General features: G+C 39.7%; 1 protein-coding gene across 3 annotated transcripts in view; it reads right to left on the reverse strand.

The window, feature by feature from the left end:
• TRIM66 (tripartite motif containing 66) overlaps positions 1 to 15,573 on the reverse strand; it is a 52,691-nt gene that overhangs the window by 13,877 nt on the left and 23,241 nt on the right. For 2 of the 3 annotated variants that reach the window (XM_075163115.1, XM_075163114.1), the window contains 5 exons: positions 13,989 to 14,103; positions 12,507 to 12,653; positions 12,244 to 12,361; positions 10,001 to 10,890; positions 8,845 to 9,006 (listed from right to left, as the gene is read on the reverse strand). In XM_075163115.1, the coding sequence (XP_075019216.1) occupies positions 8,845 to 9,006; positions 10,001 to 10,890; positions 12,244 to 12,361; positions 12,507 to 12,653; positions 13,989 to 14,103 (1,432 nt within the window). The remainder of the gene's footprint in view (positions 1 to 8,844; positions 9,007 to 10,000; positions 10,891 to 12,243; positions 12,362 to 12,506; positions 12,654 to 13,988; positions 14,104 to 15,573) is intronic. The other variant, XM_075163116.1, reaches the window with a different exon arrangement.

Below are 15,573 nucleotides of genomic sequence, written 5' to 3' on the forward strand. Positions count from 1 at the left end.
GAATTAGAGTTTAATTTCATTGTTATACTTATTTTTCTGCTAGGGGCCTGTGACTTAGAAGTGAATCTGAGACAGGACCCATTTCCTAGATTTAATTAGTATTTTTCTCAACTGTTACTCCATTTTGGATTTTGATACCTCTGTCCATCTTAATCCAACAGTGGTAGACAGTAGCCTAGATTGAGCTGACAGTTGCGCCTGTGTAAATCCTATATAATGCCAAAGAAGTCAGTCTTGAATTCCTCTGCCTGCAATGCATATCACCTATGTGCTAAGAGAACACTCTGCCCAGGGACATTAATTTCCACCTAAGGATGTAATTTAATTTCTTTTTCCTCAATTTCCAATAGACGCTACAGTACGAGATTTGCCTGAACAGTGACCACTTATATTCAATGAGGCAAAATAGCCTGCATTTGAGACAGAAAGAGGTCAGCTCTTCTGCAGTGCTAGGGAAGGCTTGTGCCATTCCACCACACAGTGCTCTAGTAAGTCTGTTTTAAACAGTCCTTTCACGTAGAAGGCACCCCAGAGAGTACTGGGTCTCTGCAGCCAGGGTATTGGCCATTTTCCTCCTCTTGAGGCAAATGAATGTCCCTGAATCTAAGCTGTCTGAGCTATAAAAACTTCTTGGAACCAGCTGGAACTAGTCAAACACGTTCTTCCTACCTTACAGTTGAGCTGAAAACTAGAACACAGCAAATGAGGAAATGCATTGGTGGAGGCACAATTTTCCATATACTCTGTCCGACAGAGCATTCCTAAGTATGCTCAGGTTTCAAACCAAAGGAATATATGTAGGTCAGAAAGGAATCCAGCTTTCACGGTCACACATCCTAAAGAATCCACACAGATCAAAAATGTTCATTTGCTGTCATAATTTGCTTGTGACAGGTTCCATGCAGTGACAAATGTGGCCTATCGAGTACACATTTTCCGTTTCATTCCATCACTCTTTTTATCACAAGCCTTTTTCAGACAAAATAAACATGTGAATTGTTCTCATATCACTTACAGAAAATAAAACAAACAAGCAGAATTCATGCTTGAACTGAACAGATGGACTGTAATCAGCCTTGCCTTTTCCCCTTATTTTGAAGTCCATTGTGAGCATTAATTAAGTCCCTGTGAGGTAGTTAAATATTTATTTAGCCAGATTCTCAAAACCACGAAGCATCCACAAATTCCTGTCTGAGTCAATAGGAACTACCTAATGCTGTGCTCCATTGGAAATGGGCATGCTGAGGCACACACGTGCTAGGCACACCACCCAAAGCTGCATAGCAAGGTAACTGGAGACCCTGTGGCTATTCACTTTTCTAATAACTACATGCATCTTCCTTTACTAGTGTTACGAGAGCGTGCCATCATCTATTACGTATTGAGACCTGACCCTGTGAAGACCCGTCTGTGTGTAACTGTATACACTGCAGGCGAAATGTTAGCCCTACTAAGACAATGGTAGGATTATTCCTCGCTTCAGTCAGACAAGTTTACTTACTGGGAGTAGTCACTGGGACAACTCCTACTGCAGAAAAAAAGAAATAGATACACGCATAAGACTTTGCTGTAACTAAAATTTTTAGAAAGGTGGAATTCAATTGCATTATATGGCTATATCTTTTTTACTCTTCTAGCTAGCATCAGTTTCTTCAGAGATCTTTTTAGATTATATAAGCCAATATAAAACCTTACTCTTGTTAAAAAGAAAAAAGAATAATGAGGCCATCAAACTGCCATCTGTCTTTCCCTTGGGGCAAAAGTTAATTTTGTGGTTATTTTAATGATGAAGCAACATTATGATCTTTCAGTGCAAAATATTAAAACTCACAGTTAAGAACAGACACATTCCATTCTGATCCATGGAGCTGCTGTCAAGTGTGAAGTGAACAATGCACTGGGAACAAGGCTCATTAATAGCCTATTAATTCACTCCCTAAAATAATCATTTCTTTTGCCATTAGCAAAAATTTCTCTTTTCCCTTGACAGTTCAGCTAGTTTTTGCAAATGGGATGCCTTTAAAGAATTGATCTCTATTTTATAAAAGCCCTATTGCTTTTACATTGCACCCTTTGAACAACAACAAGCATTAATTATGCTCTTGGGTAGATAGTGGCTTCAGCTGTAGGTTAATTTTGAAACTTTTGACATTTTAATGTACAGCCTGGCACATCAAACTACATCTGTGTCATATAAATGGAATTCTCATTGTCTCATAATTAATTTTGGTCTGATGATCCTTATAATATAATGGCAGCAGCATCACCACCCCAAAATGCCTTCTACCACAAATTTCATAGCTATGGTAGTGAAAGGTAAGAAGAAAGAACATGCAAAGTGCCTTCAGAGAGCAAAAAATAAACATATTGTTCAGTTCAAATATTTCTTTGATCACTGTTGCATTTAAAAAGGTCCAGTGTAAACATGCAGCACTAATACAGAAGAATTCTGAGAAGCAAATACTTACCTTGAAACACTGGGATTAGGATTTGTTAGAATTGTTTTGGCAAAGTCTCAAGGCTGTTGACATTAAGTGTCACAGATAAAGAAAGCTAAAACTAGAAACCGCCAATTCTCTTTGCTACAAGAGAAATAACACGCTGCAAATGGTTGCAGAGTAATGAACGGCTGCTATTAAGTGGAGCAATCCCCCTGGCAGCTCATTATGCTAGGAGGTTAAACAAATGTACTACTCCAATCCAGTTGTTTAACTCGCCGCACAGAGCAGCACTGATAACACAGTCTACACATGCTTCCTACTCGTATTTCCCAATTTCAGAATAGAATCCAAAGGATTTCCTTTCCGTTTTTATGAGAAAAAGAATCCAAATCTTCCTTAATATTCTGTCTGAATAAACTGGAGCTGGCTTAAAGCGGAAGGAGGAAGAGATTGTATGGAGCAAGCAGCATCATGTTTTATTTATCCTTTTTTCCAGGTCAAAGGAAAAGGTTTTGTTAAATTAACATTCTGGGAAATGTACCCAATTGCATTAAGAATGAACACATTTGTGCTGTAAGCAGCTCAATTCTTTGAAGTCAAAAAATACCCTGATACTTTAGGAATTTGCAGGACCCTAAATTCCAGGCTGTAATCATTATTTCCTTCACCTCTAATGCCCCTAAAATTAATAGTAATTAGAAAAAAAACCAGCAACAACAAACCCACCCTGGTCCCAAGCTTAGATTCAAAGTCCTAGGGTTGGTATTAAATTATTATTACTTTCAGTCACTAAGTAATCACAACATGCTCAGTGCAATACTAACAAAAATAAAACCTGTACTGTGCCCCCCAACCCCTCTCCCACAAATTTCACATGCTTTTAAAGAAGAAAAAAACCCAAACCATTAGTTAAGCACTTGCCACTGAGATGAAGAGTTGTCATTAATAAAGCTTAGGACAAATGTGTGGGGGCAATATACCCAAGTATGCCACCTACAGCAGACTGAGATCAACTGTTCTCTCTGATAATCCTGTAGTAACAGCAGCATTGGCATGTCAGAGCCTAGAAGTTCACATGCATCAAGTCCCAGGAGAGGCTGAGAGGTTCCACCATGAACTGTCACTCTATTAGTCTTGCATGAAATGCCACCATTGCATAAAATTGGAATAAACCAGAAGCCTCTCTCAGAGTGCTCTCAAGAGTGCTCCTTGGGCGGCATGGAATATTTTCTAGGATTTCCCCATTTCAGGTACTTTATGGTGCTTGAGACAAACAGAGCTCTTGAACTAAGAAGCTGGGACTTATTGCGAATCAAAAAGAACAATACGAAAATCAGTTATAGCACTATACAAAATTTCCATGCACTTGCACCTTGATTATTGGTCACCCTCTTTCAGAAAGGATTTATCAAAACCACAAAATATAGGGAGAATGGCCAAAGATATAAAGGACCAAAGTATATAATGGTTTCCATGAAAAAAAAGACAGGAGAGAGGCCAGCAATCACTTCTCAGCTTCAAAAAGAAATGTTTGAGAGGAAATTCAATATAGACCTATAAAATACGGATATTATGAAGGTGGTGAATACAGAGTGATTATTCACTGGTTTTCCTAACACAAGAACTAGAAGGCATCCTACTGAATTATCAGGCAACAGACTTAAACTAAGCAAACAGAGGAACTTCTCATACAATGTGAAACTCCATTGCTGCAGAATTCTGAGGAGACCAATAGTATTAAAACAGACTCAAAAAATGGATTAGACAAATTCACACAGGAGGGGTCCATGAAGAGCTGCAAAACACAATTGTCTGGGTACAATCTTCAGTTTGGAAAGTCCCCAAAAGTGCTGGTTTTCAGAAGCTGGGATAGTGTATCATCAAAGGATCAGTTTATATTTGTCTGTTTCTTATACCCTTTCCTAAGCACCTGCTACTGGCTACAGCTATAAATGAACAGATACAGCTGTTCAGTAATAATTTACTAATACAGTGCATGACATATTCAAAGATTTATTTTAAGCAGAAGGTGAAATAATAGCTCAAGGGAAGAAACCCTCAAAGGTTGCTAAGGAACATAACCAAACCTGAGTTTGACAGACACTGTCCAGTCTACTCATAACTGATCAGTGTCCGAGATGGCAGAACCACGAGCACCCAAGCCAGTTAGGTTTTTAGGATGAGTGGGGATGATACAGTGTTCCACTGCCCAGGACCCAACCCAAGAGCTGGACAAGACAAGGAATCCTCCCTCCAGAAGTAAAGGCCCTGCTCCTAACTAGAGAAAGGGGTGCAGTTATGGAGTCTGAGAGATGTCCAGCTGGCTCTGCAACAATGCCAATGTCTGTTGCAGCAGTACCTGAGGCTCAAACTACAAATTTGTGCTATAGATGTACAGTAATTATGACATTTCTTCAAATGCTAGGTACAGCCTTTAGACCTCTTATTCATCACAGCCACAAATGACAATTAGGTACATGTAAGCAAAACAGGGATTGTATGCCCTTTATTACTCCTGAAAACACAATTAGGCCAAAAATATCTTATTATTCTCACCTCTGCTACAGAATAGATGACCTCTCCAGTCCTGTGCGCAAATTAATAACTCAATATCACAATATGTAAAAGCAACAGGAGGACCATATCATTGCAGGAGGTTGGTAACCCTTTCCACAAAAATGTTAATCTAATTGAGTACTCATTCCTTCACACTGCACCTTAGCAATTCAATAGCTTGTATAAAATCTGTTTGCTAGAGCTTGGCGTGATTCCCCAGAACAAAAGCGTGGGTATCACAAAAGTTATTCTGAGGTTTCTCCTCTGTCTTGCTGCCATTCTTACTGGAGAGGTTGGGTATTTGACAGGCATGGAGACGGAACAACTCCACAATCCAAAACAGAGGTCCCAGCTACATGAGTGAAGTATACTGACAGGGGACCGTGAAGAGAAGATTATATCCATTTTGCACATAGACAGAAAACTTCCATTTCTAGTGTTGCATTCTTAAAAGGTGCCAATCAAGCCCAAAGTTATTCTAAGTGCAGTACTAAGTATATCAAACAATCAATGGTCTAAGTATAGAAACATTTATTCTGCACAAAAAATTCAATTCACAGAGAAAGAGTATTTAGAGGAATATACAGGAAGACAAAAAGGCTGACAAAATATCACTATTAATGTTCCAAAAACAGTGAAACAAATTAAAACAAGCCCACAGATAACTGAAGTTACATGTTTAGAGACTATACTATACACATGCATTAGAGCAGGTGGGCACAGACAGGAATTACTCTGAACTTTAAGACAGCAATAGCCTTGATGCCAATGTTTCTGATCGACACCAGCTAGGAAACCCTACTTTATACGTCTGGAAAGCCAAAATTCTGTCTGCTCAGTGAAGCTAGATTTAATTTTTGTCCTGATAGATGGTGAAATGTAACACACGAGGGCATTTTACAAGTGCATGAAGTGTTTCATCCTTGCTTCTCTACTTCTGCTTATCAATAATCAGCTTTAAATGTGAGGGACAGAAAACAGTACTGATCAGAATAACTTGAATGGGCGTTCTTTGAACTCAAAGGCATCCACACAGCATACAAGCGCCTCACACCGTGGTGTAACGGCTGCACTAGCACTTGTCTGGGATGATCTGAATAACGTACTTGTGGTTTCCCCGTTTATGAGTAACGTTGTGATCCCAAACTATTAATAGCATCTGCTCTATATTACTTCACACATAAATATGATCCCGTATGCAGACAATTCATCTAGTTATCTGTCAATAGTATCAAATGCATACCGTAAACATGCATCAAAATTAATGCACAGAAGTTTAATTACATGAGCAATCAAGCCTTGCCCCCCTCCAAAATAAAGGAAACCTCTGGGTTGATGGAAGCCTTTATTTTTTGACAGATCTTGGCAAACATATCACTAAACAGTTAATTCTGAGTTTTGCTACATCCTGGTTCACACTGCTTTCTCTTCAATGAAAGAATCTCAGCAGCCAGAGAATTACCTACTCCACTAGGAATGCTGCGCACAACGAAGGCTGTCAGAGTTCTGCTGAACTGCAACACAAGGCCAAGAAGTCCAATACCAATTATTCTCCAAAAGGCAGAATACAGTTCTTCTCCAGGTAGCAAAAGCTTTCTCTAGCCATTTTCTCTACCATATTTTCCAAGTGCAGTATTTTAGACTTCTCCACATTCACTTTTTCCATGTCCTCCAAGAACTTGAGAGAGATGAAATGTTCTGAATACAGGCCATATAAAAGTAAATGGACAAAACCTATACAGAAATTTTTCTCTGGAGATGAGCATGAAAATTTTTAATCAGGTGAAACAGAGATGAGAATGAATAGACACGTCCCCTTGTCCTTAAATAAGAACCAATCTCCCATTTAAACCTAGATTTAATCTAATTGTCAGCAAAAGCAGCCAGATATCTTTAAACAGCGTTCATGAAGAATATATTTCAAGCATTTCCTTACTGTGCTGTTTCCCTTCGTCATTTCTAATTAGCCATTGCCAGAGCTGTCAGTACTTTATGGCTTCATCCCAAACAGCTCATTACAAGAGACAAATACAAGCAAAGATGGGGTACTGTAGCTGTTGAATGTCCTCATTTCTTGCAGAGGTACCAGGAAACTAGTAAAAAAACAGAGACACCTGTGCTTTCTGCACAAGAGCATACACTTCTCAGCACCATTAGAAAAATTTCTATTTGTTTTTTCTAGGAGTATCCTCCTCTTGCCACCTTCTCAACTTGTACAGCAATGAATCAGCCCTTCTTCCTTTTTTTCTCCTCCTTTTCCCATTAGACTACACTAGTCTCTCTCTTGCATATCTGCTTGCATTTTCTTCCCTCTTTCTGACTTTTCATGTTTAAGCTGTTGGGAGCAACCTTCCTTTAAGGTCCAGAAGACGAAGGACAGCTTCTTCAACATGCATATAGAAAAAGCCTCTGAAAGCTAATTGGTTAGCATCACCATTCATTTTCACAAATAACTTCGAGGGTGTGTCTGCATTACAAGAAAAGTACGTGCTCAGTTCATAGTCTTGCTCAGACCTTAAATACACATCTTCAATTTTTACAGTCATATCCTAAAGTAAAGGTAGCCCTATCCTAGAAAATTTGCATAGCTTTCCTCAGTCCTGTGTTCTATCATCAGAGGTTAAGGCAGATCTGCTTCCACATGTGAAAGTTCAGAGCGAAAGAATATCATCTCAGAATGTTGTGATACCATCAGCCTGATCCAGAAATTCCATCACATCTACAGGATTAAGTTAGCAATTGCAGATTTCTTTGTGGCTTCCAAATCTGATTTGCATGCTGCTTCCAGATGCTCAGTAATCATTACCTTTCTGTGTCTCTACAATTCCCAGAAGGATCTCCAACAACTCTCTGAATGGGTATTGCATCATAAATATGTTGGGTCAACAAAGCTACATACTAAAAAAGGATAAAGTAACTTCCTTTTTGCGGCTAGTAAGGAAAGACAAGTTCTTCCACAATATTTCACACACAAATTCCAAGAAAAAATATCCATGAAAGACTTCAACATGGTACACGACACGAGTCATGCACAGAAGTACCAAACAGTTTTGAGCAACCAGAATATGAAGTGCTGTTTGGAGTGTTTTAAAGAAACTGTACGGAGAGGTAAAAGGCAGCTTCTCTGCCTCAAATGCACAGGTGATATCCAGAGCCAGCAAGGATCTACTGATAAAGATGAGCCCTCCTGGTTTTGTTTATGCACTTCTGCAATAGTTAGGGCTTCCCAGTAGGTGGAAGGATTAAAGCATGGCTCTATTATGTGCTGAAATATTCTAGAGATACAGAGATCTATGATTTTTCTGCTTATACACAAACAAGGAGAAGGAGTATAACAGAATTATATCCCTTTCAGACACCACGTCTTCAGGAATAATTAGTGTTGTTATTTCTGGAGCAACTATTTCTTAGACCTGATTTCATCAGAATCTCTGACTCTTTTTTTTTTTTTTTTTTTTTCCAAATTAACTGCTAAGTAATGGTAGTTAACGAGTCCTGATAGTTAAATCCCTAGAGATAGGGACTGGGCAGAATTACTCAGTGAAGAAATAGGTCTTCTATTTATTTACCAGTTCATGCTTAACAATCATGCCAGCCAGATCTAAACACTACCAGCTTATAGAACAGTTGCTGATCCTGGCTACAGCACAGTGTGTAGGCATCTTTCTGGGAGATGCATACGCAGTTAGGCTATGACTGTCTTCCAAAATTTACAAGCCATTTTGTCAACTTTTACTGTATTTTAATTTTTTCAACCTCATTGCAAATTCCAATTCCAATATTATATTCAATATTATCAAATCATGTTTTCCCTTTAAAATATTTTTTTGAAAAAAGTTCTTTATACCTTTCTCACTGGATGGAAAGCTGATTGTTGCAATGTGCTCTCAGGGGAGTGACTGCTGACACTGGCTTCTTCATCTAGTGACTGTGACAGGAAGGGACTATCACTTTTGTCAAGAGGAATTACAGGCTTCTGGGCATCAAGTTCAGTGGAACTCTCACAGACCTACAAATCACAATTAAGAATTTGTGTTTTCAAAATCTCAGAAAGAAAAATGGTTACAAATTCCCATCAACTCACAGCATACACAATATGACAAGACTGGAAAGACTCTAAAACAACAAAGATGTTCAAAGTAACCCTAAGTAGACAGATAAATGAATAGAGAAAGACTTCTCTCAAACATTAATGAATTCAAAAAAAAAAAAAAATATCAGTAAAGCAGCTGAAATGTACAGCTATTCCAAAAGCCTGCAGTCTGCCTCTACAGGTAAGCCACTTTGAGAGCTATTCAAGGTGGGAACTCCACAGAATTTACACAATAGGAAGTCCCAGGCACCTTTCCACTGCAATCCCCACTGTTATAAGAGAGTTTCAAAGCCACCTTATTGTGCACTTTATCTGTCTTATTTGGATGTTTACTACCAAGCACTGTCCCTTTTTCAAAAGCAGGGGAAAAGGGGAGAAATTAGCCCTGCTGACAAAACTGTAACAGAACAGCGTGTATGAATACTGATAAAAATCTTAAAGGACATGATGCAGTAGCAAGACCAGTTACTAGTAGAATGGGAAATAACTCTCAGAACGAAAAAAGGTGTTCTTCACTCTGTTTTCACTAATCATTCAGAATCAAAAGGGAATCTTTTTCAAGGACTCAGGGCTTAAAGTTTCCAGTAAAAAGGAGTTGAAATGGAGAGTGAGACTACTGCAGTCCCCCAGTTACCTATTCACAAAGGAGGAACAATAATACTTTTATTCTCCCACCTGCTGCTCACCTGGTCTATTTAGAGATTCAGATCTTTGGGATCCAGGTTGTTTATGCAGCACTTTATAGAAAATTTTGGCCCAATCTGCATGAGGCATGAAGCCTCTGCTGAATACAAACATAGACAAGACAACAGCAGAAAGTTCAACCAAATACATGAAATCTCAAAGGTGTCTCCCACTTCTAAGCTTACATTGAATAAATGCAATAGGAAAGAACTTCTAGAGAACTTACTTGTGCTTCGTCTTGGATTTGTTGCTGAACTGGGGCTGGCTGCCTCACTATGTAGTTGATTTGACCAACTATGGTCTGTTGAACATGCTGAGGTGGCTTGGCTTGGTTTAGCTGCAAGCTGGACTGTCCTTGGGCCTGCAGAAGAAGCTCCAGATCCTTTTTCATCTCCTCCAGTTCCAACTGGTGGTGCATTATGTCCAGGCTCTGCTGGATGACTTGTTTGTGGGTGTTCTCATTCTGAGCTGATGGTGGTGATGCTGGTGGCAGCTGCTGCTGCTGTGGTGGCTGCTGCAAGTGGTTAGATTTTATCTTCTGGAGATGACCAAGTTGCACTTGCACAGTTGATGTCTGCAAAGAAGCCTGTGTGCGGAATTGCTGTGGATGGCTCGTGGGAACTTGCTGAGCCTCATGCGATATAACAGCATAACCCAGAGGTGCAGTCTGCTGCAGCTGCTGGGATGGTAAGTGCTTTCCCATCCTCCCAGACACATTCTCTGGCTCTGAGCGTGATTGCTGTTCCAGCCCAGACTGTGTTAGCTTCATAGGCTGGGGGGCACCCCTTTGCTCTTTGTCATGTTGCTGCATGCTGTACTGCAGAGGAAAGTGCTGCTGACGCAATTCGGGAGGTTGTCGAAAATTTTGGTGGCGGTTTATGTCTTGGTAAGAAGGCTGAGCTTTGTTTGGGTGAGGTACGCTGAGGCAGTGCGAGCAACACACAGGCGTAGGACACTGAACTGCAGGTGGAAACTGATGTGGCTGGCTATTCACAGGCTCCAGCTGTGAAGCTGGTGAACGGTGCCCATGATACAAGGAGGTCTGTAACGCTTGCACATTTCCACAGAGTAGCACATCTGAGTGAGAAATGTGTCCACCTTCCATAGTGAAACCTCCTGGAAAAAACAGCAAATTTACTCCCTTCTATGATCTTGACAAATTTACACAATAAAAACTGTGAACAATGGCCACTTCCTTGTCTTCATTTCAAATATAAAAGATATTCAAATCTCCTATCCAAACAGTCCTTCAACACACCTTCAAGACAAATTTTGCAAGACTTTTCAGTGATTTAAAATCACACCAAACTCCCACTGATGTCAGTGGAACTCATGGTTGAATTACCAGCAAATGCTTTGAAAAATTGACCTCAACTTATTTTATTTTAACTGATGGATATGGCTTATACTTTCATTTTTTACTGAAGTATGAGCATACCTTCTCATCCATAAGCACAGGTACAAAAGACCTGAAAGTGACAGGTGAAAGGGTGAAAGTGACAAAAATAAGAGATTGATGTTATGTAGGTGAGAATCGTAAAAGCTAGAAATAGAAGTGACCTATGAACTGATCTTGTCCACACTTTTAGTCAAGAGAAGATTATTCCCTGTAATACTTTTGATAGTATTTTACCCCATCTAGTTCTAAATATCTTAAAATGGGAAGAGAACCAATCTTTTAGACCATTGATCAGCCCGAACTGAATTTACTGTAAAAACCCACTGCAGTTGGGAAATTTATAGCTGGTGGGAAACAAAGTCACAGTATGCACATTCATTATATAAATAACACTGCAATTATTATACAGTCAATGTCTTAAAGCCATCTTTGTGCCCATTAATTGCAAGCGTCTCAAGCACTGCTCAGGTCCCTTGGCCACTAAGATACTAAAGGATCTGAGGAGCACGGGCATGACTGAGCCCAGCTGCCCTTGGGTAAGGCAGAGGAAATAGCACAAGGCCCATTGCAGATACTCCATTTCACCCAGAGTACTCCTTACAGGACTGCCAGAGTCACAGTCTTGTATTTACAGAGCCATTGCTTGCTGGGACAGAACTGAATTTCAAATACCTTGGGCAAAGTCAAGGCTGTTTGATAGCCAGTAATGCTACATTTTAAGTAATTTCAGTTAAAAGTTTTTCTTTTTAGTTCTGCACAGTGTTTCCACTAAACTAGTAGTTGTGTTCTTAAACTGTGATTTTGTAAGACCATCAAAGATGATATTTATAGAGTGTATTTCTAGGTTATATTTATATATAACGATGTCTTTTAATAGGTGAACTGATATAACTGGAGGGAAAACCAGGGAAGTTCAGCCACACTAGCCTTTCTTCAGAATGTGACAAGAGGTACAAAACTGGAAGTCAAAACAAAAAAGGGGAGCACTTTAGGGAAAGTACTGTATTGTCTATATCTGTCTTGTCTAGCTTTGGGCACTTGCCTAATAAAAAACAAAATACTTTTCTTACCCAAATTGGACAGTTGTTTAGTCCAATAGGAGGGATCCCAAGTAAATCTGATCTTCAGAGGAGGGCCTATGTCTGTGTTACAGTTTGTCTCTAACAAGCGCTGGATCTGAAATACAATCTGGTGACAAATCAAAGGATGATGATTTTATTCACAATTATAAGATGATGAAAAATGTTTTATCTGAGAAACATTAAATCCTTAAAACAGTTCTCGCATTTACTGCACAATTTCAATTTACTGAGAAAATAAGTATTGCTCTTACCAGTTCTTTACTGAAGAGAAATGGGATGCTGTTTTTACTGCACACTGCCCAACTGATGAAGTTCTGCACATGTTCTACCTGTCTGCTTAAAACCACAACACCTTGCAGTTGTTGCTCCAATTTCTGCTTCCTTTCACTGGTGATTTTCTGTTAATAATGCGAATCAGTAGAAGATAGTTGTCATTCTCCAGACAAACATAATGCATTGACACTACATTATGCATTATTTGTAGGGGTACTGTTGTTTAGAATCTCTTTAAACCACCAATCATAAAAAGAAAGCAAATCCTATTCAACAGATACGTCTGAATTCAGGAGGAACAATGACTTCTCCAGGAGCAAACAATCTACTGGTCTTGGTTTAACAGAATAATGTAACCCAAGAAAGCTGGAAGTTGGATCAAATTTGCACCTGGACTGCTTTCTTGTCTCTTACAATACACAACAGAAGAGACCCAAGAAAGAATATAAAAAGAGGGGAAGCATGCAGCATTTCCTCAGAATGGTCTTCCAGTCTCCAGCAATTCATGAGTTAGGGACCACAAAGACAGAGGCTACATCATCACCCTCAGTGTATTTTTCCATGAATTTGTCTAATGACTTTTGAACCCACAGACAACATCTTGCTGCAAGGAGTTCCACACTTATTTACCATTTATATGAAGAACTATCTGCCCTTGTTTGATTTGAACCCGGCACCTCCCAATTTCATTTGATGCCCCCTACATGCACTTCAACAGAACACTATGCATATACTTCAAGTGTTTGCACAGTTTGGTTGTGGTTATAGATAACTCAGACAAACACGGAAATGTTGTCAAAACATGAACACTGAATTTACTTCATGATTAATAATACTGAAATGAGAACATATGTTTCTCTTCTTTGTAAAGCTACTTAGCTGAGTCAAATATGTAAGTTCAAAGGTAGCCAGCAAGTGCTGAGTGCCTTGTCTTTCCAATACTTGCTAAAATTACCCAAGAATAACTGAGAACTGGAAATTCGGATCAGATCTGATAGCAATTTTTGTGCTCAGCACATTTCAAAACAAAATCTTATATACTTCAACTGGACATTCGAAAACTGAAGAGTCAAAACTGCAGGCTCTGTTACAGAAAGTAGACCACAGGATCATTTTCAAAACAAGCTATTAAACGTGCTTCTAATGGTCTTCTTCTACAAATTAAACTTTAAAACCAGAAGCTGGTTTGTTTTCTAAGTACTCAAAAGGTGCGCACATATTCTCTGTAACTGTGTTAGAAAATGTGGTTAACTGATGGTAAGCAAACATTTTGCCACTTCATCCTGAACCTTTGTCAACCATCAATTCCACATAAAATTCTGCAGAAAAAAAAAAGAAATACTTGAAAACATAAGCAAAGGGACAATAACTCTCACAATCTATATTCCTTCCATTGGCACTGGGATTAAATTTAATTTAGTTTAATTTCCCAAGGTATCAAAGAAACTACCCTTACTTACTTCAAGTTGTTCAAGAAGGATGTTTGTTCGTTTGTCGATTTCATTCATCAAAACCATCTTGGCCATTTTTATTTGATTTTCTACCTTTTTGTATAAATGTTTTACTTCAAGCAACCTACGGGTAAGAGAAACACATCCCTGGATAAGCCAACTGGCATGTCATTTATTCAAAGCTTAGTAGTTATTTGTTACAAGAACCGATCTAACTATTGAGAGAAAACTCCAATGAAAGTTGTACCATTTCCCATAAGTTCTCCCACACTTTTCTTCAAACATAGAATCATAGAATGGTTTGGATTGGAAGGGACCTTTAAAGGTCATCTAGTCCAACCCTCCGTGCAGTGAGTAGGGAGATCTGCAACTACAGCAGGTTGCTCAAAGCCCCGTCCAACCTGACCTTGAAAGTTTCCAAGGATCTACCACCTCTCTGGGCAACCTGGTCCAGTGTTTCACCCTCATTGTAAAATATTTCTTCCTTCTATCTAGTCTAAATCTACCCTCTTTCAGTTTAAAATCATTTCCCCTTGTCCTGTCAGAACAGGCCCTGCTAAAAAGTTTGTCCCCATCTTCCTTATAAGCCCCCCTTAAGTATTGAAAGGCTGCAATAAGGTCTCCCCGGAGCCTTCTCTTCTCCAGGCTGAACAACCAAAACTCTCTCAGCCTGTCCTCATAGGAGAGGTTTTCCATCCCCCTGATCATTTTTATGGCCCTCCTCTGGACCTGCTCCAACAGGTCCATGTCTGTCTTCTCCTGAGGACTCCAGAGCTGGACGCAGGACTGCAGTGGGGTCTCACCAGAGCAGAGGAGAGGGGCAGAATCGCCTCCCTCGACCTGCTGGCCATGCTGCTTTTGATGCAGCCCAGGATACGGTTGGCCTTCTGGGCTGCGAGTGCACATTGCCGGCTCATGTCCAGCTTTTCTCAATCCCTTCATCCCCCAGCCTGTCTTGATACCAGGGCTTGCCCCAACCCAGGTGCAGGACCTTGCACTTGGCCTTGTTGAACTTCCTGAGGTTCACACGGGCCCATTTCTCAAGCTTGTCCTTGTCCAGGTCCCTCTGGATGGCATCCCATTCCTCAGGCATGTCAACCGCACCACTCAGCTTGGTGTTGTCTGCAAACTTGCTAAGGGTGCACTCGATCCCACTGTCTATGTCATTGATGAAGATATTAAACAGTACCGGTCCCAGTACGGACCCCTGAGGGACACCACTCATCACTGACCTCCATCTGGACATTGAGCTGTTGACCACTACCCTCTGGATGTGACACACTAATGCTGATTGACTCTCTCAAACATCATGCCAAGAACAGTCTTAAGTTCTTTGTCAACAAACACACACAAAAGCCATATCCAAAAAACTTCCACTTTATACTAGAATAGAAAGAGTATAAATAATTCATACTCTTTCAAGGTGTTTGAAATGGTTTTATTAACACAGAAGAGAGACCCAACATTTAACAAATACATAATCAGTAGCCGAAATCCAGTTCATGTAATGAAATATTTTCATTTTTATACTAGTCTTGACTGGAATTGCAGCTTGTTTTGAGGTTTCTTGAAGAAATAAGGTATTTTAAAAATA

This window comes from Calonectris borealis, chromosome 14 (assembly GCF_964195595.1).
Source record: "Calonectris borealis chromosome 14, bCalBor7.hap1.2, whole genome shotgun sequence".
In the NCBI taxonomy this organism is placed as follows: Eukaryota; Metazoa; Chordata; class Aves; order Procellariiformes; family Procellariidae; genus Calonectris; species Calonectris borealis.